The 27,508-nt window shown below is 42.1% G+C and overlaps 1 protein-coding gene and 1 long non-coding RNA gene across 3 annotated transcripts in view; one reads left to right on the top strand and one right to left on the bottom strand.

Moving 5' to 3' along the window:
* The window catches only part of LGR4 (leucine rich repeat containing G protein-coupled receptor 4), a 108,132-nt gene extending 82,516 nt beyond the window's left edge, over positions 1-25,616 (bottom strand). For both annotated transcript variants that reach the window (XM_025356398.1, XM_025356399.1), the window contains exon 1: positions 24,959-25,616. In XM_025356398.1, coding sequence (XP_025212183.1) covers positions 24,959-25,143 — 185 coding nt within the window. In that variant the 5' untranslated portion in view covers positions 25,144-25,616. The remainder of the gene's footprint in view (positions 1-24,958) is intronic.
* The window catches only part of LOC112606224, a 5,335-nt gene continuing 2,411 nt past the window's right edge, over positions 24,585-27,508 (top strand). The window contains exons 1-4 of the long non-coding RNA XR_003115614.1: positions 24,585-24,684; positions 25,619-25,798; positions 25,980-26,466; positions 27,222-27,357. This is a non-coding gene — a long non-coding RNA (uncharacterized LOC112606224). The remainder of the gene's footprint in view (positions 24,685-25,618; positions 25,799-25,979; positions 26,467-27,221; positions 27,358-27,508) is intronic.

Here is a 27,508-nt window from a genome sequence, read left to right as displayed (position 1 = left end):
AATTTTGTATTTTTAGTAGACATGGGGTTTTCTCCATGTTGGTCAGGCTGGTCTCGAACTCCCGACCTCAGGTGATCCACCCGCCTCAGCCTCCCAAAGTGCTAGGATTACAGGCGTGAGCCACCACACCCCACCTCAGTTGTTCTTTAGCTGAAAAGAATGTATGGAAACAAAATGATTTTGCTATACATTTGTTCATAATCCAAATTATTTTGTCATGAAACACTAATTTCATGAGTCTGAATAAAGCATTAAAGCTACAGATATGTATTTGCATTTGAAAATATCAGGCAGGTTTACTGTATTCCATTTTTCTAGAAGAGAGTCATGAGACTAACAAAAATGAGCTCCTTAAATCAACCACTGGAGCAAGCCCCCTGAGGGCAGGAGTACTGCCTTTCACCTCTACTCTCACTAGATTAAGACTACCAACAAATGACTTTCTCATTCACTCACTGATACTTCATAAAAACTAAATAAAACATAATAAACACATACTATAATAAATTTTTACATCTTTTCTTATTTTTCTATGGAAGTATGCAAATGGGAGGTAAAACTCACCTAGTTGACAATATCTAACTATCACAAGTTAGCTAAACTATAATAATAAAACTACCAAAAGTAAAGAATATTATTTGTATTACCTTCATCCAAGAGAACATGATGCCTATCATCAAAACTGTCCAGATACTTATCAGCTGCTATAAAATAACCAATACCTACTGAAGTATAATGAGTGAATCCTCAAGACATGCCTAAGAGTTTATTTTTTGATATTGAATGTACAATATCATAATAATTAAAGTTTAACAAAAATCTATTTCAATCATTTTGTCAAATGTCGGCCAGGCGAGATGGCTCATGCCTATAATCCCAGCACTTCAGGAGGCTGAGGTAAGATGATCATTTGAGCTCAGGAGTTCAAGACCAGCCTGGGCAACACAGCGAGACACCATCTCTACAAAACATAAAAAATTAGCCAGGTATGGTGGTCTGTGCCTGTGGTCCCAGCTACTCAGAAAGCTGGGGCAGGAGGGTGACTTGAGCCTAAGAGCTTCAGCGTGCAGTGACCCATGATCATGCCACTGCACACCAGCCTGGGTGACAAAGTGAGACGCTGTCTCTTAAAAAATTCAAAAACTTGCTTGGTTATTTACTATTACTAAAAAAAGAAAGAAAGAAAAAAAAGACCAATAAATTAAAAAGTAAATTAAATAAAAATAAAGTTTAAAATGTTGACAATTATATCATTTCTGAGAAAAATTCTGTAGGAGATACCACTTACAGAATTCAAATGACATATGTCTATAATAAGTTAAATAGTCTAAACTCTTTAAAAACACTCCAGAAAATAAAACAGGATGAGCTTCAATTGTTTCTGCTATGCTTCCTGATCAGTATTTTAATAATTAGAACTGCTTTATTATCGATATCTCTTCAGTGAGTGTTCCTTTGACTTATTTCTAGGTTACCTAAAAGTTGGTTCCCCTAAAAGCTGATGATTTAAGGCAAAAATGCCTTGTACGACATGCAAACTGAAAGGTGGAACTTGGCTACATTTCCCTGAAAAACACTTTTATTATGTCTGATAAATGTAATATTCTGCTTTCCAAAAGACTGGCATGCTAGTATTTTTAATGTAGAATATCCAATTCCCTATATGCTATTGTTATTCTAGATCCTCTGAGCAAAATGAAGCTGTTAATATTAAGGACATGGGAAGGGACAGAATTTTGAAGACGGACAATAGGGCCTTAAGACTAAAGCTCTAAACCTATGCTACCAAAAAGATTTAAAAAGCAACATTCAACAAGCCTTATACATTGTCAGTAGAGACACAGGTATATTCCTCTACTTGAAACACGGTACAATTAATACTTTTCAACTCCTCCTGGCAGAATACTTTCCTTCTGGCAGAATATCTTCAATTTCTCCTGGTAGAAAATAGACACTTTCAATTCCACAAACTTCCACTTGGAAAATGAAACGGAACTTCCCATAATGTTTTTGCTGTATAATAAAAAATACTCTCACAGAAAATTGTGCTCTCAGACCCGGCGTGGTGGCTGACGTCTGTGAATCCCAGTACTTTGAGAGGCTGAGGTGGGTGGATCACCTGAGTTAGGGAGTTTGAGACCGGCCTGAGCAACATGGAGAAACCCCATCTCTACTAAAAATACAAAACTAGCTGGGGGTGGTGGCACATGCCTGTAATCCCAGCTACTTGGGAGGCTGAGGCAGGAGAATCGCTTGAACCTGGGAGGCAGAGGTTGCGGTGAGCTGAGATCATGCCATTGCACTCCAGCCTGGGCAACAAGAGTGAAACTGCGAAAAAAGGGAGGAGGGAGGGAGGGAGGGAGGGAGGGAGGGAGGGAGGGAGGGAGGGAAGGAAGGAAGGAAGGAAGGAAGGAAGGAAGGAAGGAAGGAAGGAAGGAAGGAAGGAAGGAAGGAAGGAAGGAGAAAGAGAGAGAGAAAGAAAGAAATTGTACTCTCACATCTATTCCTTGCTTTGGGGTGCTAGATGCAATGCACCTGTATTTAAAAACAAAACAAAACCATCTCTTTGCCAACTCTTCATAAACGTTTCAATTTCTCCAACAAGTCTGATACCCTGGGACAGAATAATGTCCAGTGGCAGGTTATGTAATGATCTATATACTACTTCCAGGATTACTATTTCTAGGTTATGTAAGGATCTATACTATTTCTAGGACTCCTTAAAAAAAACTCCAAAAACACTTCTTAAAAATACTACAGTTTTTAGTATTCACAACTAAATGAATGGTACTTTTCAATACTTAAAACTAAAGTTTAAAGAGTCTACTTTTATTTTCAAAGTTGGCACAATTTTTCACTTAAAATAAGGTAATGTTAAATTTAAAGAGACTACCAGAGAACTGTTTAGGACCATTTAGTTAAGAACCATAACTTCAGACAAATGCTTCACACCACTACTTTAATGAAGAGTACCGACCAGACATCACTTAAGAACTGAGGCCTAAGTCACCATGTCAAAGGTACAAATTATGGTCCAAAGACAGCGCCAGGCACTGCTGAGCTTGGAATTGCTTACTGAGCAACCATGTTGTTTCAAACAAACTAAATGTTTTAAAGAGGCTAAAGGGCAGTGGAGGCAATTATTGGAAGGAAATTTCTCACTAGGCCAGAAAGGAATAATTAAGTCTTTGCATGCTAAATCACATCACTGGGGTTAACAATGAAGTAATCAAGTGTAAATGGTGACAAAGCCCATCTACAGGACTCATGAAAGGAAATTAAGGTTGTGGGTAATCTAGACTATTGTTGCTTAAATACCACAAAAATTAGTCCCCAAAACTTGATTCATTCATCCTCTGTTTAGATAACTGTGTGTGCTTTTAGTGGGAGGCAAGAAATTGGTTAATCCAGCAATTAAGGCAAATATACTGAATCATCAGAAGTAAAACACCATTCAGCTACTAATTCACAGGCAGAGATCCAAGGTCATTCCTCATACTACTTAGAGTGTACCAAGCACTCAGTAATGAAATACTTTCATAATAGGAGATCCATGTCCATTCCATTCAAAATTATGATTCAAACCATTTAAATTATAAACCTAATGCATAATTTGTATATTGTACTTTCTCTGCTTCAGAACATAAAAGAGAATTCACATACACACATACATAGCTGGGGGGAATGTGGGCATGAAGCTGGGGAGAAAAATGGACACCCACATAATCTTCCAACAATTGCTCAATAGCAAATTAAAACTGGTTATGCTCTCAGGGAGCAAAATAATGTTGATGTGAAAGTTAAAAGATCTAGATTGAGACTCTGGCTTTGCAACCCCAGGCTGTCATCTTGCCTCAGAGACTCAGTTTCCTCATCTTCTTTAAGGGGTAAGGCCATGACTACGACTTCTCAGGACTCTCAACAGATCTGGTATACTTGTTGTTGTTGTTTTTTAAATAAGACTCACCAGAAGTTGCAAAAATAGTACAGACAGTTCCTGCATGCCCTTCATACAGCTTTTCCCAATGGCAACATCTTACATAATCATAATATATTAGCTAAACCAGGAAATTTACTTTGATGCAACACTGCTAACACTACAGACCCTACTTAGATGGATTCATGTAACTATCACTACAATCATGATAAGGAACTGCTCCATCACTGCAAAGAAATGCCCTCCTGCAACACCTTTCTCTCGCATCATTTTCCTATCTCCAACCCTAGCAACCACTGCTCTGTTCTCCAACACTATAATTTTGTCATTTATAGTAAACCTGGAATCATACAGTATACAACTTTTTGAGTTTGGTTTTAATCATTCAGCCTTAATACCATTGAAAACTATCCATAGTCATGTGTATCAATAGTTTGTATTACTTTTGTATTTTTTTTTGTACAGACAGGGATTTGCCCTGTTGCCCAGACTGTTCTCGAACTTCTGGGCTCAGGCTGTCTTCCCGCCTTGGCCCCCCAAAGTCCTGGGTTTACAGACATGAGCCTGTTGTATTGACATACCAATTTACTCTGCCACATTGATTTTAAACCTTTTTATGTTTTTTCTTTTTTCTTTTATTTTCTTTTTTAATGCTCCTACACGCACAGTGACTTTTATGTTTAATTAAGTTGTCACTATGGGGTAGGGAGACACTTTTTTTTTTTTTTTTTGAGATGGAGTCTAGCTCTGTCACCCAGGCTGGAGTGCAATGGTGCGATCTTGGCTCACCACAACCTCCACCTCCCGGGTTCAAGCCAATCTCCTGCCTTAGCCTCCCGAGTAGCTGGGATTACAGGCACCCACCACCACGCCCAGCTAATGTTTGTATTTTTAGTAGAGATGGGGTTTCACTGTGTTGGCCAGGCTGGTCTCGAACTCCCGACCTCATGATCTGCCCACCTTGGCCTCCCAAAGTGCTGGGATTACAAACGTGAGCCACCGCACCCGGCCAGGAGGAACTTTTTAAACTTTGTTTTGCCATTGCTTAAGATGGATTCATATTCTGATAGATATTGACTAATTATCTTAATATCTAAATTTCATTGCAGCCTTCCCTGACTACCCTACTTTAACAGCAAACCACCTTCATCTTGTTTTATTCTCCTTGACAGTATTTAATATTACCTGACCTTTTATATTCATTGTGCTTATTTACTGCCTACCAAAACTCCCCGCTCCACCCCCACACCAGGTAAGTTATAGCAGTGCAAGGATGGCGTCAGATATTGTTCAATTCTGTGTCCCCAGGACCAAAAACAGTCCCTAACACATCAGACACTTAATAAACAAATGTTGAACAAATTAATTTTTAAAGTTCCAACTTATTATCTCAGTAATTATTACTTTAAAGTTGAAAGAGTACTGATTCTGTAAACCAAAAATAAAATTCTAAGGGCCCCAACCTTCTGAATGGAACCCTCCTCTTGGCCAAAGGCATTCCAAAGTTAACCTGAAAAACTAGTTCAGACCATGATGGGAAGGGGAAGTTGGACATGCCTCATTATATCCTACATACACCTTTTTGGAATTCAGTAAGAGTCGACCAGCATGAGCATCAACACAGACCTGAAGACTTATACGAAACATTTATAATACAATCTATTCTCTTAGAAGCCTGCTACCTGGAGACTTCATCTGCATGATAAAACTTTGGTCTCCACAACCCTTATCATTGAAACCTGGACATTCCTTTCTCTTGATTCCAGGCGTTTAGATAATAACTAAACTCTTTCAGCCAATTGCCAATCAGAAAATTTTTAAATCTAACTATAACCTGGAAGTTCCCTGGCTTCAAGTTGTCCCGCCTTTCCAGGTCAAACCCATGTACATCTTACAGGTATTGATTGATATATTACATCTCCCTAAAAAGTATAAAAGCAGCTGTACCCCAACCACATCTTCAAGACTGCTTGTGGCTGTGTCATGGGCAAGTCCTTAGCCTTGGCAAAATCAACTTTCTAAATTGACTGAGATCTGTCACAGATACTTCTGGGCTGACAATTCCATGAACCATTATACAAATATTTGTAGCTCTCAAAGAATAGTTTGAATAAATAAAATTATTGGCTGGGCATGGTGGCTCACGCCTGTAATCCCAGAACTTTGGGAGGCCAAGGCAGATAGATTGCCTGAGGTCAGGAGTTCAAGACCAGTCTGGCCAACATGGTGAAACCCCGTCTCTACTAAAAATACTAAAACTTAGCCTGATGTGGTGGCGTGCACCTGTAATCCCAGCTACTCAGGGGGCTGAGGCAGGGGAATTGCTTGAACCAGCGAGGTAGTGGTTGCAGTGAGCCGAGATCGTGCCACTGCACCCTAGCCTGGATGACAGAGCAAGACTCTGTCTCAAAAAAAAAAGTAAAATTATTTGCATTAAACATTTTTATTTACCTCCACAAATTATCTCCAACAATTTCAACAAAGTACCGAGCCCATGGAAAACTGGGAAGACAAGGAAGACGCACAGGAAATTTTATATCGTCATCCAACAGACACAAGCCACAGCAACACAAGTCAAAAGTCTCACTAAACGTTAATATTAAATTAAATGTTAAAGATTAACACAGTCAAAGGACCATCTCTTCTGATAATGCTCTTCCACTTGCCTTGTTTGTCTTTCTTTCTTTTTTTTTTTTTTTCAAGTCTCACTTTGTCGCCCAGGCTGGAGTGCAGGGACAACATCATAGTTCCCTGCAGCCTCAAATTCCTGGTCTCTAAGTGATCCTCCTGCCTCAGCCTTCTGAGTAGCTGAGACTACAAGTGTGTGCCACCATGCCAGGCTAATTTATTTTTTGTAGAGATGGGGTGTTTCATTTTTAACATACCCTGGAGCACTATAAATGTTTCTGGTCATGTCGTACAACTAAATGTAACTGAATTTCTCCCCCATTAAATGGGAATTTGGGCCAGAGCAACTGCCAGCTCCTAACAGAAGTATACTGAGAAGGGAGAAAAGTCTAAAAACAAAAATCAACAGGAGAATTTGGTGTTACGATTTACGTGGCTGAAAAGTTTAGCAAATAATAACTACCATGTCTATAAACAAATATACGCCATTGGAAGAAATTGATTTTTTGCTTTCCCCATGGAACGACATAGCCTTTTTGATGGGTGGACCATAATACACAAGAGTTTTAGCTCCACTGCACTAGATGACTAGATCCTTTCCAAATCTACATTCTAAGGAGCTGAGAACACTTCAAGCACAGAACAAAACAAAACCTCTCCAGAATTAATTCCCCATCTACATAATGAGAAGTTTATGATACCTAAGACATGTACAATGGATGAACGCCTACATTTAGGAAGAGCACTGAAAGACACTGTTATACAACCCACTCAACCAAATAACCCTAGTCTATAAAAGCAAGATCCAACACCCTGCCTGCAAAACCTCTCATTACTAGTGGTAATAAGTCCTCACTTGCCATGGTTTTTCCATCTCTAAAATGGGGAGAATAATAACAGCATTGCTTTAGAGGCCTATTGGGAGGATTAAATAGATAATATGTGTTAAGCATTTCCCTTAGTACCTGGCACTCAATAACATTATTATGAGCATCTAAGTTAATAACAAGAGGATGGTGATGATATTATCTGAATGGCAGGACAGACCGGAGAGCTCTTCATGAGTAAGAATGCAACATAAGTGAAATGAGAAAGCAAAATGCTTCCAGGGGAAGAAGACAACCTTTAGAATCACCAAGCAAATGACTGTTTAGGATGAGGCTGGCTATCACCAGTACATTCAAAATTAAAACTGTGGCCACAGATTCAATCATGAATAATAGCCCTGCTGCTAAAGGAAAGAGCACACAGATCCAAATGGAAACCCATCAAGTCTGTAAAACATTAACAGCTTAATAAACATCAGCTCACACCATCAACACACACGGTATTTGAGTCAACGAAAGAGTACCAACTAAATTAATACCAAGTTGACTAAATGAATGCCTTGGGGGAAAAAAAGGCTCATGGGTGATTCACTTTTATGCTGACTTCCCTATAAAAACATCTTCAACAGGAGAGGCAGGAAATTCCAGTGAGTGAATGGGGGCAGCTATATGGAAACCATCATACTGCACATTTTGCTTTTTAATCGACTGCAAGGTTTTGGTTTAAAGCAGCATATTCAGAAATTTGCTTCTTTAGAAACAGAACAGTGAGTCCACTAACAGATCTGATCCTCATATACCATGTAAGTGAAGTTCATGCAAGAAAGAAAAAGCAAGTCAAAAAGCATATGACTGATACTTTCCAGACACACACAAAAAAACACTATTAACATGGGAAATGATGTGAAAGTTTTTAAACAAGTATGTATAAAAAGCAAAAAGACTAAGTTAGAGATACTTTTTAAAAGTTCTGCTACGAATAACAGATAACTTCATTTTACACAATAGATTTTGAATCTAAATCAAGTCATAGTCTCCCAATATATACAGACATACAGATGTGTGTGTGCTTTTTGGATACACATTTTTTTCTGTTCTTTTTTTTTTTTTTCCTGTAATAACCTGTAGCTTCTCACCATTTTGTTTCTCATTTCACCTTTTCCTCTTCTGATAAATTGTCAAATATCTAAGCAAACTACAGGGATGAACAAACTTAAATATGGAACACCTGAGCTTCACAAACTACCATCCACTAACTGTGGGATATTTGACCAAGTTACCTAATCCTTTTAAATCCCAGTTTGCTCAGTGACAAAATGGGAATCCTGCCATGGACCAAGATGGTTACTGTGGAAATTCCCATTAGCACATGTAAGATGCATAATAGGCCCTGCAATTCTTCATTAAATTTCCGTTTTTAAAAAAATCAGACATTCCAAATATGAATATATTAATAATTCAAACTTTTTTCACTGTAAGCAAAATGCTTCACGTTAGGGTAATTTCTACAGGAGTCTCTGGCGGGTATTATAGTAACTGCTAGGTATCATAAAGCAAGCTAAGAATTCTTTTAAAAGCAGACATTCTCAGTTTAGAAGAGTTTAAAGAACTTAAAAAAAGAAAGCAGACATTTAAACAAAATCAGTTTTTAACAGCTTTTGCTAATACTACACACCATGCTAACAATATATTGTGACTATAGGGAATTGGTGATAACAAACCTCACCACAGTCCAAGACATTAAAATTGAGATTTTCTTATAAACATACATTTAGCATATAACCCAGGATCTCACTCTAGTATTTACGCAAATGAAATAAAAACCTAAGTTCGTACAAAAACCTCTATGTGAATATTTACGGTAGCTTTATTTATAATTGCCAAAAATCTAGAAATAGGGCAAATGTCCCTCAACCGGTGAATGGAGAAACAAATTATAGTATATGTATACAATGGAACACTCCTTAGCAATGAAAATGAGTACTAGCCAGGCACAGTGGCTCACACCTGTAATCCCAGCACTTCGGGAGCCAGGGCAGGAGGCTCATTTGAGGCCAGGAGTTCAAGACTAGTCTGGGAAAAACAGCAAGACCCCATCTCTGCAAAAAAATAAAAAAATCAGGCAGGCATGGTGGCACACGCCTGTAGTCCCAACTATTTGGATGGCTGAGGTAGGAGGACTGCTTGAGCCCAGGAGTTAGAGGCTGCAGTAAGCTGTGATCATGCTACCGTGCTCCAGCTTGGGCAACAAAGCAAGTCCCTATCTCAAAAAGAAAAAGAAGAAAAAGAAAAGAAAGTGAATATTACATATTAATATATGTAACAACATGTTACAATCTCAAATGCAGTACAGTGAGTAAAAGAGGCCAGACACAAAAGGCTACATTGTTCTATTACATTTTTATGGCATCCTAATAAAGGCAAAACTACATAAAGTGAGGAAACCAAGGTAGAAAACAGTTCAGCAGTTGTCAGAGGTTGGAGGTGAAGAGAGGAGATAACTACAGAGAGGCCTGGAAATTCAGCTAGTGAAGAAATGCTCTATATATTCACAGTGACTGTGGTCATATGACTGTATACATTTTGAAACTCACAGAACTGAACACTAAAAAGGAGGCATTTTAAAATTGAGGAGCTTGGGGAAGTTTTCTCTATGAATTCACAGTTTTGTTTTTTTAATTTTTTTTTTTTTTTTTTGAGATGGAATTTCGCTCTTTTTACCCAGGCTGGAATGCAACGGCACGATCTCAGCTCACTACAACCTCTGCCTCCTGGGTTCAAGCGATTCTCCTGTCTCAGCCTCCAAGTAGCTAGGACTATAGGCGCCTGCCACTATGCCCGGCTAATTTTTGTGTTTTTAGTAGAGATGGGGTTTCACCATGTTGGCCAGGCTGGTCTCAAACTCCTGATGTCAGGTGATCCACCCACCGCGGCCTCCCAAAGTGCTGGGACTACAAGTGTGAGCTACCATGCCAGGCCTTTAATTTATAGTTTTGAAAGTCAAGGAAGCGGTCAAAGTAAGGAAGATGGAACATCTAAGATTAACCATTTATTTTAGGATAAAAATACGGAGGCAGCCGGGCGCGGTGGCTCAAGCCTGTAATCCCAGCACTTTGGGAGGCCGAGACGGGAGGATCACGAGGTCAGGAGATCGAGACCATCCTGGCTGACACAGTGAAACCCCGTCTCTACTAAAAAATACAAAAAACTAGCCGGGCGAGGTGGCGGGCGCCTGTAGTCCCAGCTACTCAGGAGGCTGAGGCAGGAGAATGGCGTGAACCCGGGAGGCAGAGCTTGCAGTGAGCCGAGATCTGGCCACTGCACTCCAGCCTGGGCGGCAGAGTGAGACTCCGTCTCAAAAAAAAAAAAAAAAAAAAAATACGGAGGCAATAAATAAAAAGGGAACCACAAATAGATTCATTTATGAAGAACCATAAAACAGAAACTTTTAAAAATTTAACCTTAAAAGAGCCAATAAATTTAAAAGAAATCTATCATAATCAAGAACTACAAAAGGAATCACTCTTATGAGAAAACGTGAAGGCCAATAATTTCTATTAGCACATTGTTATTCAGCTTATGTTCAGTAATGATACCAAGAACCATCAGAAATAACTTCTAGAAGAGATGTCTATATAAATTTAAATATTTGGCTATATCAGGGATAAAATAATCAATGGGAGCTCACTGCCTTTTAGATAAATCATTAACTTCTGTCAAAACCAGTCTACATGTCTGAAAAACAATGAAACTAGAAATTCAGGCTGGAGTAACTTGAGGGTTGGGAAGGACCCTGATGAAATGGATGTCATTACTTCCTCTGCCAACGTCATAAATCTTCTTATCCTTGGATGTCACAGCGGGGGTTTTTTCCTACTTCTGGAATGCCACCTCAGCTAGGATGGTGTGAAGGGCAAATTCTTTTTTTTGAGACAGTCTTGCTGTCACGCTGGCTAGAGTGCACTGGCGCGATCTCGGCTCACTGCAACCTCCACCTCCTGGGTTCAAGTGATTCTCCTGCCTCATCCTCCCAAATAGCTGGGATTACAGGCACCCACCACCGCACCCACCAAATTTTTGTATTTTTAGTAGAGACGGGGTTTCACTATCTTGGCCAGGCTGGTCTCAAACTCCGGATCTCATGATCCACCCACCTCGGCCTCCCAAAGTACTGAGATTACAGGCATGAGCCACAGTGCCTGGCTGGCAAATTCTTTTAACACAGAATAAGTGCTGAGAGGCTGAGCGCAATGGCTCACTCCTGTAATCCCAGTACTTTGAGAGGCCGAGGCAGGTGGATTACCTGAGGTCAGGAGTTTGAGACCAGCGGGGCCAACATAGTGAAACCCCGTCTCTACTAAAAAAAATAAAAATCAGCCAAGCGTGGTGACATGTGCCTGTGGTCCCAGCTACTCGAGAGGCTGAAGCACGAGAATCACTTGAACTGGGAGGCAGAGGCTGCAGTGAGCCGAGATGGTGTCACTATGCTTAAGCCTGGGCAACAGAACAAGACTCCGTCTCAAACAAAAGAATAAGAGCTGAGAAAGACAGGAATTAACTTACTCTTCAATTTCATGTTCTTGACCATCTCCTATCACACCTGCTGATGAGCCTCAATACTATAGATTTAGATGCCACAGACAAAAGTCCTCAATGCTAGCTGAGCTGAAATCGAGCCCCCAAGTAGAAGGCTAGTACTATATGCAACAGAAACTTTTAAAGGTCATTGCAGCAGCGTTTGGCTAGCAGGACAATGATCAATTGATCTCTTTCTGTGGACTGACAAGAAGATAAACATAAAGGCAGGCAGTCTTCAAGGTCTATCCTACTGGGAATTCAAGCATCTGTGATCCCAACACACACCACATATCAAATGTGGGAGAGCAATACCCAAATGCCCTTTGGTGAAATACATGATTAGGTAGAAAACCCATTATGGAAGCAGGCCATCCTAAGTTAATTCAAATTGATATTAGAAATTGATTTATCCAAAACAAGGGATTTTCTTTCCACAGAATATAATGAGGCTCTGGAAAACACAGTTTGATTACTAACAGCAGAGCCTGTGGTTTGTGCACAGATTTGCCAACCTACCATAAAGTATGAAGCATTCTGCTGCATGCCCTCACAGCCCCAGACTCTGTGTGTGAAGGATAGGAATGAAATATTCCATATGTTTTCTTTGTCAGTGACATGGCTATTGAAAGCAAGGCCACGGTAGTCTCCCTGCTGAGGGACTGGGTCAAGCTATTCATGTGTAACCAGGCAGATGTCAAGATGGTAATGGGAAAAACATCTCAAACATTTTTTTTTTTTTTTTTTTAAGAAAGAGACCCAGGGTAGAAAATGCACAACTGTATTTGAAACACTCAGCCAATCTAAATAGGTTGTGAGTGCTACTGCATATGTTAGCTACTATTCTGGCTTTATAATTCATGTTCAAATCAGGTCTGAATCAAAACTCAGAAAAGTTTTTAAAGTTTCTGAGAAAGATTTAACTGTGCTTAAGAATGTCAGATAACTTTTTAAAAATATGTAATACTTTAAAGAAAGGATTTTAGTTTTAAATTTACTTTTAAGATAATAAGCTTTTCTTTAGCCACAAAACCAAGCATTAATTGCAAATGTAAAAAAAAAAAAAAATAGGAGCACGCTGGCTCACACCTGTAAACCCAGCACTTTCAGAGGCTGAGGCAAGAGGATCGTTTGAGGCCAGGAGTTCGAGGCCAACCTGGACAGCAAAATGAGAACCTATCTCCATAAATTAAAAAAATAAAAATAAGGCCGGGCGCGGTGGCTCAAGCCTGTAATCCCAGCACTTTGGGAGGCCGAGATGGGCGGATCATGAGGTCAGGAGATCGAGACCATCCTGACCAACACGGTGAAACCCCGTCTCTACTAAGAAATACAAAAAATAGCCGGGCGAGGTGGCGGGCGCCTGTAGTTCCAGCTACTTGGGAGGCTGAGGCCGGAGAATGGCGTGAACCCGGGAGGCGGAGCTTGCAGTGAGCTGAGATCCGGCCACTGCACTCCAGCCTGGGCTACAGAGGGAGACTCCGTCTCAAAAAAAAAAATAAATAAATAAATAAATAAATAAATAAAAATAAAAAACACACAGGTATCCAATAACCAGTAAAATCGTAAAAGAAATACTTTCAAAATACTTAAAAAGTTCTTTTGTAATCTGCATATTTCTAGAACAAACTGATGTGAAAAATAAGAATGCAGCCAAATTGTCCATGATAAGTAAATCTTACCCATCTTCTACATCAAGCTTGTCCAACCCACAGTCCACAGGCCACATGCAGCCTAGGACAGCTTTGAATGCAGCACAACACAAATTCATAAACTTTCTAAAAATATTATGAGATTTTTCTGCACTTTTTTTTTTTTTTTTAGCTCATCAACTATCGTTACTGTTAGTATATTTTATGTGTGGCCAAAGACAATTTTTCTTCCAGTGTGGCCCAGGGAAGCCAAAAGATTGGACACTCGTGCTCCTTATGTCCACATGGAAAGAAAGAAAGTGATCTGAAAAACTACAGTGGGCTCTCATTGGCATGAAGGTTCCCAAAGACTGAGTTGGAATTTTTTTTTTTTTTTTTTTTTGAGATAGAATCTCACTCTGTGGTCCAGACTGGATCTTGGCTCACTGCAACCTCCGCCTCCCGGATTCAAGCAATTCTCCTGCCTCAGTCTCCCAAGTAGCTGGGACTACAGGCGCCCGTTGCCATGCCAAGCTAACTTCTTTTTTGTATTTTTAGTAGAGACAGGGTTTCACCACATTGGTCTGGCTGGTCTTGAACGCCTGACCTCAGGTAATCTACCCTCCTTGGCTCCCAAAGTGCTGGGATTACAGGCGTGAACCACCGTCCCCAGCCACTGAGTTAGGATTTTTAATGAAAGTCCTCATTGTCACAAAGTCTGGAAGTAGAAAGTCAGTATCTACAGATCACATTGACACTGTCTTTAAAGGATGGGCTATCACACACCCATTTGCTCTGAAGAGAAACCCTACATTCGCCTGTTAGGACAGCACTTTTTTTTTTTTTTTTTTTTTTTTTTTTTTGAGACGGAGTCTCGCGCTGTGTCACCCAGGCTGGAGAGCAGTGGCGCGATCTCAGCTCACTGCAAGCTCCGCCTCCCAGGTTCACGCCATTCTCCTCTCCTGCCTCAGCCTCCGAGTAGCTGGGACTACAGGCGCCCGCCACCACGCCCGGCTAGTTTTTTGTATTTTTAGTAGAGACGAGGTTTCACCATGTTAGCCAGGATGGTCTCGATCTTCTGACCTCGTGATCCACCCGTCTCGGCCTCCCAAAGTGCTGGGATTACAGGCTTGAGCCACCGCGCCCGGCACTTGACCAGCCATCTCAGGAAAGCAGCAACAAGTCACAGAGACTCAGGCAAAAAATGTAAGATTTCCCTTGAGCTCCCTCCTCCAGATAAACCGTATCTCTCCTCCATAAGGCTTTCTTGTTAGAGGGAAGTGGCACCATCTACAAGAAGGTATCTTTATAAAATCAGATGTACTACTGTTTCTCTAACAGGGTCTTTATGGATTTTTGCACGAAAAATCTACCAGATGAGTAGCCTTTTTCCATTAGCACAGTGGCTCACCTGTGAAGTCTATGGGCTTTGAACCTGATATATATTCAAAGAACCAAAGAAACAGGGTTAGAATTTTAAGTCACCGTTATAACACACACACACAACGGCTTAGTCACTCCCACAAGAAATGACAACAAATTGAGTTTTCACTCGGTGTCACTCAAAAAAGTCATGCTGCGGCCAGGTGCGGTTGCTCACGCCTGTAATCCCAGCACTTTGGGAGGCCGAGATGGGCGGATCACGAGGTCAAGAGATGGAGACCATCCTGGCTAACATGGTGAAACCCCGTCTCTACTAAAAATACAAAAAATTAGCTGGGCGCGGTGGCGGGAGCCTGTAGTCCCAGCTACTCGGGAGGCTGAGGCAGGAGAACGGTGTAAAACCCGGGAGGTGGAGCTTGCAGTGAGCCAAGATGGCGCCACTGCACTCCAGCCGGGCGACTGAGCAAGACTCTGTCTCAAAAAAAAAAAAGTCATGCTGAAGCGTTTCCTTGGTGCAACCCTAAAGATAATGCAAGCTCCCTCTTCTTGCACAAGGGAAATGCTAAGTCCAAAGTGGTTAAGTGACTTGCCCAAGCTCTACAATGCCTTTCTGAACTCAGAGGTGTTCATGTCCTGTGTCAGACTCCTCAAAAAAAAAAAAAAAAAAAAAGAAAGAAAGAAAAGAAAAAAGGAAAAAAAACCATTTTGGAAAATCTATTCATAAAAATACGCCTATAAAAGAAGCCTGAGGGCCTGGCACAGTGGCTCACACCTGTAATCCCAGCATTTTGGGAGGCCAAGGCAGTCAGATCACTTGAGCCCAAGAGTTGGAGACCAGCCTGGGCAACATGGTGAGACCCTGTCTCTAAAAAAGGAAAAAAAAATACAAAACTTAGCCAGGCAAGGTGGCGCTCACCTGTAGTCCCAGCTACTTCGGAGACTGAGGTACGAGGATGCCCTTAGCCTGGGAGGTCAAGGCTGCAGTGAGCCGTGATTGCACCACTGCACTTCAGCCTGGGTGACACAGTGAGAGCCTGTCTCAAAAATAAAAAGAATGGGGAGTTGATAGTAACTTAAAAAGCTAGATGACATGACCATGGACTCAAAATGAACTTGGAGAATGGAAGGCCAACCGGAAAATTTTTCTTTGTAGAAAAACATTAAGATGTTTAAAAATTAATCAAATGAAATAAATAGCAGAAATAGCAGAGAAGGGATGAAAACCGAGATTATGATAAACTGCTAAATATCAGTTAATAAACCTATAATGTAGAATATTTAAAACATGACGCTTGGCTGGGCGCAGTGGCTCACACCTGTAATCCCAGCACTTTGGGAGGCTGAGGCGGGCAGATCACCTGAGCTCAGGAGTTCGAGAGCAGCCTGGCCAACATGGTGAAACCCTGTCTCTACTAAAAATACAAAACCAGTCAAGTGTGGTAGCAGGTGCCTGTAATCCCAGCTACTTGGGAGGCTGAGGCTGGAGAATCACTTAAACCCAGGAGGCGGAGGTTGCAGTGAACTGAGATGAGATCGTGCCACTGCACTCCAGCCTGGGCAACAAGAATGAAACTCCACCTCAAAACAAAACAAAACAAAAACAGGACAGAAAGATATTTGAAATGTATTAAATCCATTTAATATTCCCTTCTCGTGAACTCAGATTAAATTATGTAAGAATTCTGTGTACACTTCAACTTGTGTGAGAGAAGGAGATCCTGAAGGGCAACTAAAGAGCAATTATCACATTTAAAATATGCAAAGACTGGATTAATTTAGTATCTAAAACAGAAGGCTGAAGAGCACATGAACAGTTTCCACGAACTGAAATCTGAAGGTCCACAGTTAACATATCTGCTTTCTCTCCCCTACTACAGAAAAGAGTTGATAGGCTAGCCTAAGAGTTCCTGTTAAGTTACTCAAGAGTGTTCTCTCCTTCTCCGGAGAATTATTCTGCAAAAATCCAGCTCTCTGAGATGGTTTGCACACAGAAGAAGGCTGATAATCTAGAATGGAGTGGCAACCATGAGTTTCCTCTCTCCTGAAAATATCTGGTCTGCCAAGCCCTTCATATATGACCCTTATGGTTTCTTCAAGGGCTTCTAAACATAAAGCTGATCCCTTACGGAAATGGGAAAAACCAGGAAGTTAGCCATGGTATAGCCCACGCCTTACTCCCTAGAGTTTCAGAGAAGAGATCGCCAGTTTGCAAACACACCTCCCATTCAGCAACTTCAAAACCAGACACTTGAAGAGTGAGAATTATAAAATTCATCACCCCTCACATGAAAACAGCTCTAATAAAGCTCTTTAGGGGAGTTTTGATGTCACCACTTGTACTAAATGACTCTGCTGTTTACACTAAGAGCTACACAAGGAACCTCAAAGCCTGAGGGGAGTGGAGAAGTGCGACCTGAAGCAATCCCAGGCACATTCCTTAGCTATGCCTATTACAGCTCCAAGGTAAGGAGCTATCTCCCTGCCAAATTTATGTCACTCTTCTTGGGAAGAAAAATTTCCCCAAATAGAACTTTAAAAATATAAGGGGATAGAGAGAATCTAACTTGTTATTTTTTCTGGATATCGGGTTCTACATCCTGATTCAAATACCAAAAATACTTTGCTGCCAGGGTACAATGAGATTTTCACTCTTTCAAGGGTCAATTTTGTTTTTAAAACTTTGAAAGAAAAAAAAAACTACATTCTCTTAGTGTAAATCTAGAAAATACAACCAGCTAAAGGGGTTTACATGGCCTTTTAAAAAGGCTTATCTTGATTCAGAATACTTAATTACAAATTAAATATAAAGAATAAAGAACCACTAAATGTCTTGTAACATATTAAATATGCTTCCTCTGCACATTTTCTCACTAGCACAAACAGCAGGCCAGCCTGGGATCTAAACGTATACCCAATCTTGGCCCAGCTGCCTCCCAAAATATCTATGGTTTACATTTCCTTACAAGGATATGCTTATATACTTATGAACCAACATGTTGCCACAGGAGGGTGGTTCAATGCCTTACCCATAAGATCTTTCATGACAGAAAGCTAAGAAGTATATATTTTTTAAATATTCATTTCTGGGACCTGGACTATTACAAGGGTATTACTGAACCTCGGTCACTTGCATCTAAAATAAGAGGTGCATAATGCCAAATCTTGTGGTTGGGGAAAGACCAGGCTGGTGAGCTTTTTTGACAATTAAAATATGTAATGGTATAAAAAACACATTTTAGAGATTAAAATCAACCAACCCAATTATTCAGGGTTTTAATTGCCTGGACACGACACAGAATATTTTAGTATGCTTTAAAAATCTTGCTAAAAATAGCTCAGCCATACACAAAGTTTAATAACAAATATTTGTCTATGTGTGAGTGAACTGAGAGTATACTACCACACAATTACATCTTGCAATTTAAAAGAGGTGTTTGAATACTAACTTGTTAGTCTTTGGAAAATTGAGAAGTTATTAACTGTACATGAGCTAAAAATCACGATCTGTCTCATGCTAAGACTGATTTCTAAACTCAATTTTTAACTCACCCAATTGTAGACAATAGAGTTGACACCTAGCATACAGTGTGACCATCAGGTGCTGAAAGGCACAAAAGAAATGTCAAGAGAGGCAGACAAATTAGCCATTGTGTAAGAGTACTGATTTGCTAAATGTCCTAGATTTTTTTTTTTTTCACTGACAGGATTTACAATTACAGCATTTTATCATCTTCAATCAAGCTTTTAAAAAACCACACTTCACCGAACAAAGTTGGGGAAAAAAAGAAAAAAGTCATCCATATTCTTTTATATATAGGAAAACAAGCTTTAACCTTGCCAACAACTTGAAGGCCGCACAGGATGGTTAAATAGCAAGCTGGGTAACATATTTCTCAATCCAAAACCTTGAGATCAAGTTTAAAACATTAAAAGAGCAAAGCTGTCTTATAAAGAATACTCTAAGTTACATTACTTTTATTTTTCAGAGTTAAAGGCACATTTTGCAGGGTTTTAACTTTTAACCCAAGTATATCAACAAATACTGTACTGTTAAAGATAGTTATCATTTTTTAATAGAGAAAAGGTGGGAGACAGTCTTAAAAATATTTCCATGAATTACTAAACGATTCTTACAACTTTACTTAATATTCTACTCAGATTCACAGAAATTCAAAGCAAAGAGAGAGGCGTTAGCCATCATCTAGTCAAATGTCCATTATTTATTGATTAGAAGAATGAGAATAAAAGGCACCATCAAGGAGACCAGAAACTAAACTCCAAACTTGCAAGCTGCCAGTACTTTCCATTATTATAAAGATGACTAAAATAAGAAGCTGACAGATAGACTTGACAGAGACAGAGGCCAAGAATATGCCTAAACTTGCCTGGATCCACCTACTAATACAGAACTTTGATCTTTCCTAAGAGATTAAGTTGTCAAATGTTACCTTACAATCCTAATGTTAAGAGCCAAGGGCCTGGACATTAAAAATCACTTATGATACCATAACCGGCACAGCATTTAGTTTGACTGGAAATTATAAAACGTTATTGGTTACTATAAGCCTTAAGGACCCCTAAGTGAGGGAATTACTGGTTCATGTCTCTCTCTTTTTTTTTTTTCTTGAGAGGAGTCTCGCTCTGTTGCCCAGGCTGGAGTGCAGTGGCACAATCTCGGTTCACTGCAACCTCTGCCTCCTGGGTTCAAGAGATTCTCCTGCCTCAGCCTCCCAAATAGCTGGGACCACAGGCGTGCACCACCATGCCTAGCTAACTTTTAAAATTTTAAGTAGACACGGGTTTCACCATGTTGGCCAGGCTGGTCTTGAACTCCTGACTTCAAAGGATCTACACACTTTGGCCTCCCAAAGTGTTGGGATTACAGGCGTGAGCCACCACACCTGGCCTCAAGTCTTAAGAATTGCTCAGGTCATATCCAGTACACTTTTGCCTGTGAGGCATGAGTTCCCCATTCAGTGGAAATGTTTCAGGTGAACTGGACAACTGGAGGAGTCTCCTGGGTAGGTGAGACAGTCTACAATTTAGACACCTATACTTCACTTAAGACAATACAGAGGACCCAAAGAATGTATAAACATCAAATTAAGGCCGGGCATGATGGCTCATACCTGTAATCCCAGTACTTTGGGAGGCTGAGGCCAGTGGATCACAAGGTCAGGAATTCAAGACCAGCCTGGTCAAGATGGTAAAACCCCGACTCTACTAAAGACACAAAAAAATTAGCCAGGTGTGGTGGCAGGTGCCTGTAATCCCAGCTACTTGGGAGGCTGAGGCAGAGAATTGCTTGAACCTGGGAGGCGGAGGTTGCAGTGAGCCGAGGTCGTGCCACTGCACTCCAGCCTGGTCAACAGAGCAAGAGTCCATCTCAAAAAATTAATTAATTAATTAATTAATTAATTTAATTAAATAGAGAACAACAACAAAAAAACTTGTGGCAGTGAGAGTTGTTGGCTTGTTTTACAGATGAGGAAAATAAGGTCCTGAAGGGTTAAGCATGTGATTCATTCAAGGTCACTCCTGTGAATTATTGACAGATCTGGAACCCAGCTCTCCCTATGCCTGGCAGAATATTTTTTCCTCGCTTATATTTAAAGAGAATCCATGGTTCACTAGTTCAGAAAATAAAGGACCTATACTTAAAGATATTCATACATCGTTCTTGTTTTGAACAAAGGTCACTTGTATATAAATAAACTAACGCATCTCTAGAAAGACACACAACACAAACTAAGCCAACAATTGATTTCTGTAATTCAGAAATCAAAAGATGACAAAACTCTACCATCAATAAATACAAACATATAGCCACTGATTACTAACCAGACCTGCCAGAGAATATACAGTAGATATCAGAAAATATGTTAAAAAAAAATACTTTCAAATGGTATTAGTAAAAGAAGAAAGGTGCTTGGAATAGTGAAAAAAAAAATACACCTTAGGGAAGAATCTGAGATGATCTTTCCAAAAGGAGATTCTTTAAAAACACTCTAAAGCCCTTCAGGTAACTCAATTCTATATAAAAAGCTGGACAACCTGCTCATGTACAGGATACATACTGTGAAGGTTTGAGAGATTATGACTAATTATATGGAAGTGAAGATGTTGAGTAACTTTTTGTACAGTATCCAAATTACTGAAACAGAGTGATTTTCTTTTCCAAGTGTTAAGCCTACCCACAGGAAACAACCAAGGCTATTCTACCCTAGCAGAGTGCCTTAGCTAGTCATGCATTCTACAACAAGTCTCCATGGCAAATTTCCTAACACACACTTCTAAACACAAAGAACTCCTCCAAGTAATAAACAGGTTCGTGTGAGTTCAACTAAAAGGATATTCTGCTACTCCTGGGATACTTTTATGAGAGGATCATAACCTTATTGTCACCTTGCCATCCTAAAATTGCATAAAAAATATAAAGTCATAAAACTTCTGGAAGTAAGCAGCAGCCTTAGAGGTGATCAAGTGAATCCAATTGCTTCACTTTTCAGATGAGGAAATTGTCAGTGAATTGCTTCATTTTTCAGATGAGGAAATTGTCACGAAAAAAAAAAAGAAAAAAAAGTGAATGACTTGCCCAAGGCCATACAATTATTCAGTGGCGTAGTAAGGCTGTGATCAAGTACTCAGGTCCACCACTTTCTTCACGAAGTCACAGAAATAGCCTTGCTAATCTTAAAACTATATGCCAAACATAACCTAGGACGTGCAAATTTGTGCTCAAGGTCTACGTTTCTCAAACACCATAGCAATAACACACAAATGAGAGGACTCACATACACATTCCCCTCCCCATGACTTCATCTCTTTCTCCCAATCTTGGAATGTACGTGATTGAGTTATTACCACAAATACGGTAATAACCTTGAATCCTTCTGATTAAACTTTGGAATTTTAATATTAGTAAGATTACGGCCTTGAACACTCTTCAGGGTGAATTGTGACAGGTCAGTCCATTGTGACACAAGATTGAACACTGTCGTTCAAAAACATAAATAGTCACTACAGGTGCAGCAAATGGTGTGAACACAGGAATCCCATTCACAGTACTGAGGATTACATCTGACGCTGTCCCCAGACTCTGGTAAAGCAGCTTTCACCAGGAAATAGACACTGTTAGACTGAACAAGTTTCAACGAGCCTCAAGGAGAAGAAGCAGGTATTCTCTCTCAGGGACCTTCTCAAATCTGGACAAAAGGCTAAGTGCTGAGAATGTTGCATCTGAAAATCCCCTGTAGGAATGGTGTCTGAATTCCATGCCATGGTTCTGCTCTCAGTGTGGCCTTGCATCCTTATTTATTCACTCCAGCATTTTTAAGTGCCTCTTATATACCAGGCTCTGGGGACCCCAAGTTGAGTAAAATAAAATCACTGCTCTGTCAGTCCCAGGATCTCTAAAGTGGAATGCACCCTCCACCCCTGTCCCCAGGAGAGGTGAAAGCACTACTCCAGGACAAGCCATTGAGCAATGGGAAGAAAATGAAGAACTCTGATTAGTAATTATAGTCTCATCTTTTTAACTTCTACTTTCATGATTGTAATTTTCTGTATAACTACAGAGGTTTTTGGTTCACATGCTCCAGAAATTAAGAATAGGTGAACAAACGCTTAGAGACCACGGAACTAGTCTCCTGATGTGTAACTGTAGCTAAGTAAAGCTGCGATGGGAGAACAGACTGGAAGTACTTGGAAAAAGACCCTAGCTGATCACAACATGTCCTATATACGATCGACTGGAGTGTGCAGACCTGCAGCACTGGCCTCGCTTCATAAACATGGCTTTTGAGAATCACTGAATGAGCTAGTGTCCCCATGAGTAAAACGCAAATATGCTGCTCTTGAAAACCCTTTTAGAGAGGGTGGTTATATATATTTTTGAGGGTGAAATGAGTAGTAGGGAGAAATAAGGAGTCACCAGAATGTATGATCACTCTACCTATGGGTCACAAATCTAAGAAAATAAAACACATTTTCACACCACCAAAGCTCAGAAAGTGCTAAAATAATGCTAGTTTAGGCACTCCAATTTAGACTGGTACCAATTATTTTTGTTTCCTAAGCCATGAACACTAACTTAATCTAAGGCCCAAAGTTGAAGATACAGCATTTCACTACCTTCAGTGAGTTCTACCAGAAGATGCTTTGGAGAGAGGAGTATGTTCCCATAAAAATGTGATTATTTCTTTGTGGTTTTAGATACTAATGTAAAACAGCCCTTTTCCTTATAGGACAAGTCTACTCACTAAAATGTGAGGAATCTGCTAAACAAGGTCTTTACAACTAGTCAAAATAGTAAAATCATGCTTTTCTGTTCTATGCAGAGCCTTGCAAGAGGTTCAGGCAGAGGGACCTTTCTTTCTGCACAAATTCCCTAAACGTTTGTAGAGAACTTGGGGAAAAATTAGCCCCATTTCCTCTCCACAGGTCTTCTTTCTCTTGATTCAATTCATTCCTGCTCAAACTTTCCCACTTAATGTAACTTTGTGAACAAAATGCTCTTCACCGCAAAGTTAACTTTTGTTTTTTAATATAAGTTAAACTTCACTATACTGAAAAAAAAAAAAAAAAAGACCTCAAATACATAAGTAAAACTAACCTGAGACAGGAAAAATAACAAATGGGGAGGGGAAGGCTGAAGGTGAAAGAATGAAACAGGTTCCCAGACAACAGGCCTCGATGCTCACTAAAAGTCCATTCTGAGAGGGCAGGGAGAACACCTTTGCCACCACCGACTTGGAAATACAGCAATGCTCCTGCCTGCATAAAGATTTCTTCACAGGGTCCTTTAAAACTTTCTGTTTCTAAGAGGTCCCTTCCACAATAGGTAAAAGGAAATTCCGTCTACCCTCGGGCCCCTCAGGATCCCTTCCTCTCTCACACGTTTCTTTGACTCCTCCTGATTTAAGCATTCAGCTGGCCACGCAACATAAGCAGCAATAAGAACACGCAAGCCCTGCCCTCAGTCAACCTCTTCCTCCTCTATCCGTGGCCTTTGCTACCACCTCACAACCTAGTTCAGATTCCTCTTCTTTTCTCAAGGGAACATCTAAAGCTCTCAAGTCCCCGTTTGAACAGGGAGATTTTGGAAGTCTGAAACATTTGAGTGTCTCTCGATCTCAGACAGCTCAAAAGAAAAGATCTGTTGGCTGCGTGAAGGTGCATTAGAAACCGGCTGCTACCTTGCAGCCTGGGTTGAGCATATGCTCCGGAACTTGCTTCTCTTCCAACATCCTGCACCTCAAGTCAGCATTCCTTCTTTAAAAGACGGTGTTGGGTAACATCATGTCCACCAAGAGAACCCTGTAATTCTCCCTTGTTTTCTCGGACTCCCCTGCGTGCTGCAGAAGCCTGGGCGTTAGAGGGGTAGTCCCGAGTGGAACTGGGGGGAAGTAGGTGCCAGGACGCACTACCTGGATGGGGCCAAATTGGAAGGAGATTCGCCCTGACTGAGGTACAGGTGTTTCTTCTCCCCACATGCTGGAACCCAGGAGGCTCCAGGTGCTTCCCCACGAGACGTGCCTCAGTCTGCAGACTGAGGCCAAGTTCTCGGCGCCCTCAGCCCCGCCAGTGGCGGAACTCCTGCTAGCTGAGCGAGGGCCCGCAAGAGAAGGGAAGGTCGCGTGGACAGGCTGTCCGGGGCAAGCGTGTTTAGATTCCTTCCTCCTCCTTGGCCCCAGATGCCCTTGTGAGTTGGGGGTGTGCGCGGTGGGGTGGGAGGGTGCTTGTGCCCAAAAAGTCTGGGAACGAAAGCTACTGCTGGCTCGACCATGGACTGGCAAAGTGCGGAAAGCCCGTGGCGCAGGAGTGGGTGCCAGTCAGCCCGCACGCAGGTGACCGGCGGACCCCCTTCCCAGGCCCGGGCGGCGGCGGGGCGGGGTGGGGTGGGACTGACCCCTGGCTCCGCCCCGCGGCGCCCCCCGCTGGGCCCCCTCCCCCGCGTCCCCGCCGCCCGCACTCACAGCGCTTGGGTGAAGGCGCTGAGCCCCTCGGGCACGGCCGTCAGCGCCTTCCCGGAGCAGTCCACCCGACGGTCGCCGTCGCAGCTGCAGGGCGCCGCGCAGAGAGGCGGCGCCGCGCCGCTGGGCCCGGCCGAGCCGAGCAGCCCCAGGGCGAGGAAGCAGAGCAGCCCCAGCGGGCCCGGCATTGCTGCGGCCGCCTCCCGCGCCGGCCTCTCCCGCGGCGCCGCTTGCTCCGCTGCCCTCCGACGCCCCCCTCCTCCCCTGGGCAGCCGGCCTGCGGGCTGGGGCAGGGGTCTCTTCCTCGGCGGTCCGCGCGGGCTCGGCCCCTTCAGCAGTCCGCCGCAGCCGCGCAGGGACGCGGAGCTCCGGAGTTTCGCCCTTCCCGCTGCTCCATGGACGCGCAGAGGCAGCCCCGCTCCTCCGGCGGCTCAGGCCAGCAGGGCCGGCCCGGCGCAGCGGCGGGGGCCGCACTCTGCCATCGCACCCGCCTCCCTGTCCCCGGCCTCCCAATGCAGCGGCTCTTCAAGGTTGCAGAGCGCAGCCTTCAGCCATGCCGGCCACTCGCCCCAGCCCCCGCCGCGGCTCTCGCACAAACGCCCAGACTCTGGCTCGCTCTCTCCCCGCCGCGGATCAATCTCTTCCCGTCCTTTTCCCTTCTAGGGTTGCACGCTCTGGTTCCCAAGCCCCCGGCCGCTGGCTTATGCAAATCACTTAGGTACATGCAAAACTACCCCTTCTCCCGGAGCGCCATTGGCCCGGGGAGGTCTCGAGCTCATTAGTATGCAGAGAAGAGAGCCGCCATTGGCCAAGAGTAGGACCAGAGGGGCGTGTTTCTCGGGTGTGAGTGACAAGGTGGTGGTGGTGGTGGTGGTGGTGGTGGTGGTGGTGGTGGTGGTGGTTCAAGGCAAAATCCCTGACTTGGCTGGATTTGTGTGGCAGGTTGTGGATTGAAGGTAGAAGGATAAGCGGACAAGGGGTCTATTTTTTCCCTCCCCCAGCCATCTTTTTCTTCCCTCCGCAGAAATTGGATCTCCTAAATTGGATGACCTGGAAAGTAGAACTTCCCTCCAGCGTTCAGTTAAGTTTCAAATGACTCTCCGCTGTTCCAAAGGGCGAGGACGTCTGGAGCTCTGTAAACGGAAAAAAGATTTTGAAGAGGAGGAAAGAAGTTTCCCTCGATGTGACACACATCTTTGGATTTTAGCTATACACTAAGCTAAAAGTGTACCCTCTCCAGTGCGTCACTTCACCTGGGATCTTTACACCTATCTTGATATGCATTTGGTAGCTAAGTCTTACTTAGCAATTCATTCTCCCCAGTCCTCTCTCTGTATTTGGTGTTTTTGGTGACTGCAAATCAGACTCCTTTCGCACACACTTTAAAATCCTGAAACACAGGAATGTTGTAAAGGTCGGAGAAAATGATGTTTCTGAACACTGGACAATTTCCAAAACATCTGAGTGGGAGGTGACTACGGCTGAGAAGCCGGCAGCAACATTGGTGTTAGGTAATTATCAGCATTCCCTCCTCTGCTGAATTTTGAGTCCCTGTGGCCTAATAGACCCCACAGAATCTGTGGACCCCACATTATCTGTACCAACTACTGCTTTAGGGGTACTTCCTTTCTTGCTCTCTGCTGTGGCGTTGTTTTACTCTATAATGGAGACATTTTTAATGAATACATTAAAACAAGCAGGATTCGCCGGGCCAAGCCCAGTGGCTCACGCCTGTAATCCCAGCACTTTGGGAGGCCGAGGCGAGCAGATCACCTGAGGTTGGGAGTTCTAGACCACCCTGACCAACATGGAGAAACCCCATCTCTACTAAAAATACAAAATTAGCCGGGTGTGGTGGCAGATGCCTGTAATCCCAGCTACTCGGGAGGCTGAGGCAGGAGAATTGCTTGAACCCGGGAGGCAGAGGTTGCGGTGAGCTGGAGATGGCGCCATTGCACTCAGCCTGGGCAACAAGAGCAAAACTCCGTCTCAAAACAAAACAAAAAAAGCAGGATTTAAAAATAATTATCATATAAAGTTGACTAGCCATCGTATATAAATAAAACTTAGAACAATGGAAACAGGTTGATGCAGACCTATAAGTTTAAAATGAAAAACTTCTATCATCTTTGTATTTGGGAGTTTATCTAAAAGATAATGTCAGGTTGGACACATAAGTCACATACAGTAAATATGTCTAGAAGCTAGAGAGTTTAATATGCCTTCATTTCAAGTTTTAGGAATGACATACCTCCTCTCACTGTAGGGCTGAAAGACAACTTAAAGATCCCCGGACAACTCTGGTTTTATAGATAAGAAATCTGAGGCTCTCAAGAGAGTGTGTTCTGCCCATCATCGTCACGGAACAGCTCCTGGGCTCCTGGCTCCTGGCTCCCAATCTGGTGCTCTTGGAGCCTTCCCTAAGTTGGCTTTCATCGTCTAAATCATTTCCATTATTTTCTAGCAAATTTCATGAACAAATGAAATAAGGAAGAAATTGTAAAGTTAGTTTCTGTAATCGGTTCTTTTTTTTTTTTTTTTTTTTTTTTTTTT

Source organism: Theropithecus gelada, chromosome 14, assembly GCF_003255815.1.
Source record: "Theropithecus gelada isolate Dixy chromosome 14, Tgel_1.0, whole genome shotgun sequence".
Taxonomy (NCBI): domain Eukaryota; kingdom Metazoa; phylum Chordata; class Mammalia; order Primates; family Cercopithecidae; genus Theropithecus; species Theropithecus gelada.
Note: the sequence above shows the minus strand (reverse complement) of the source record. Positions and strands in the feature narration are given on the sequence as shown.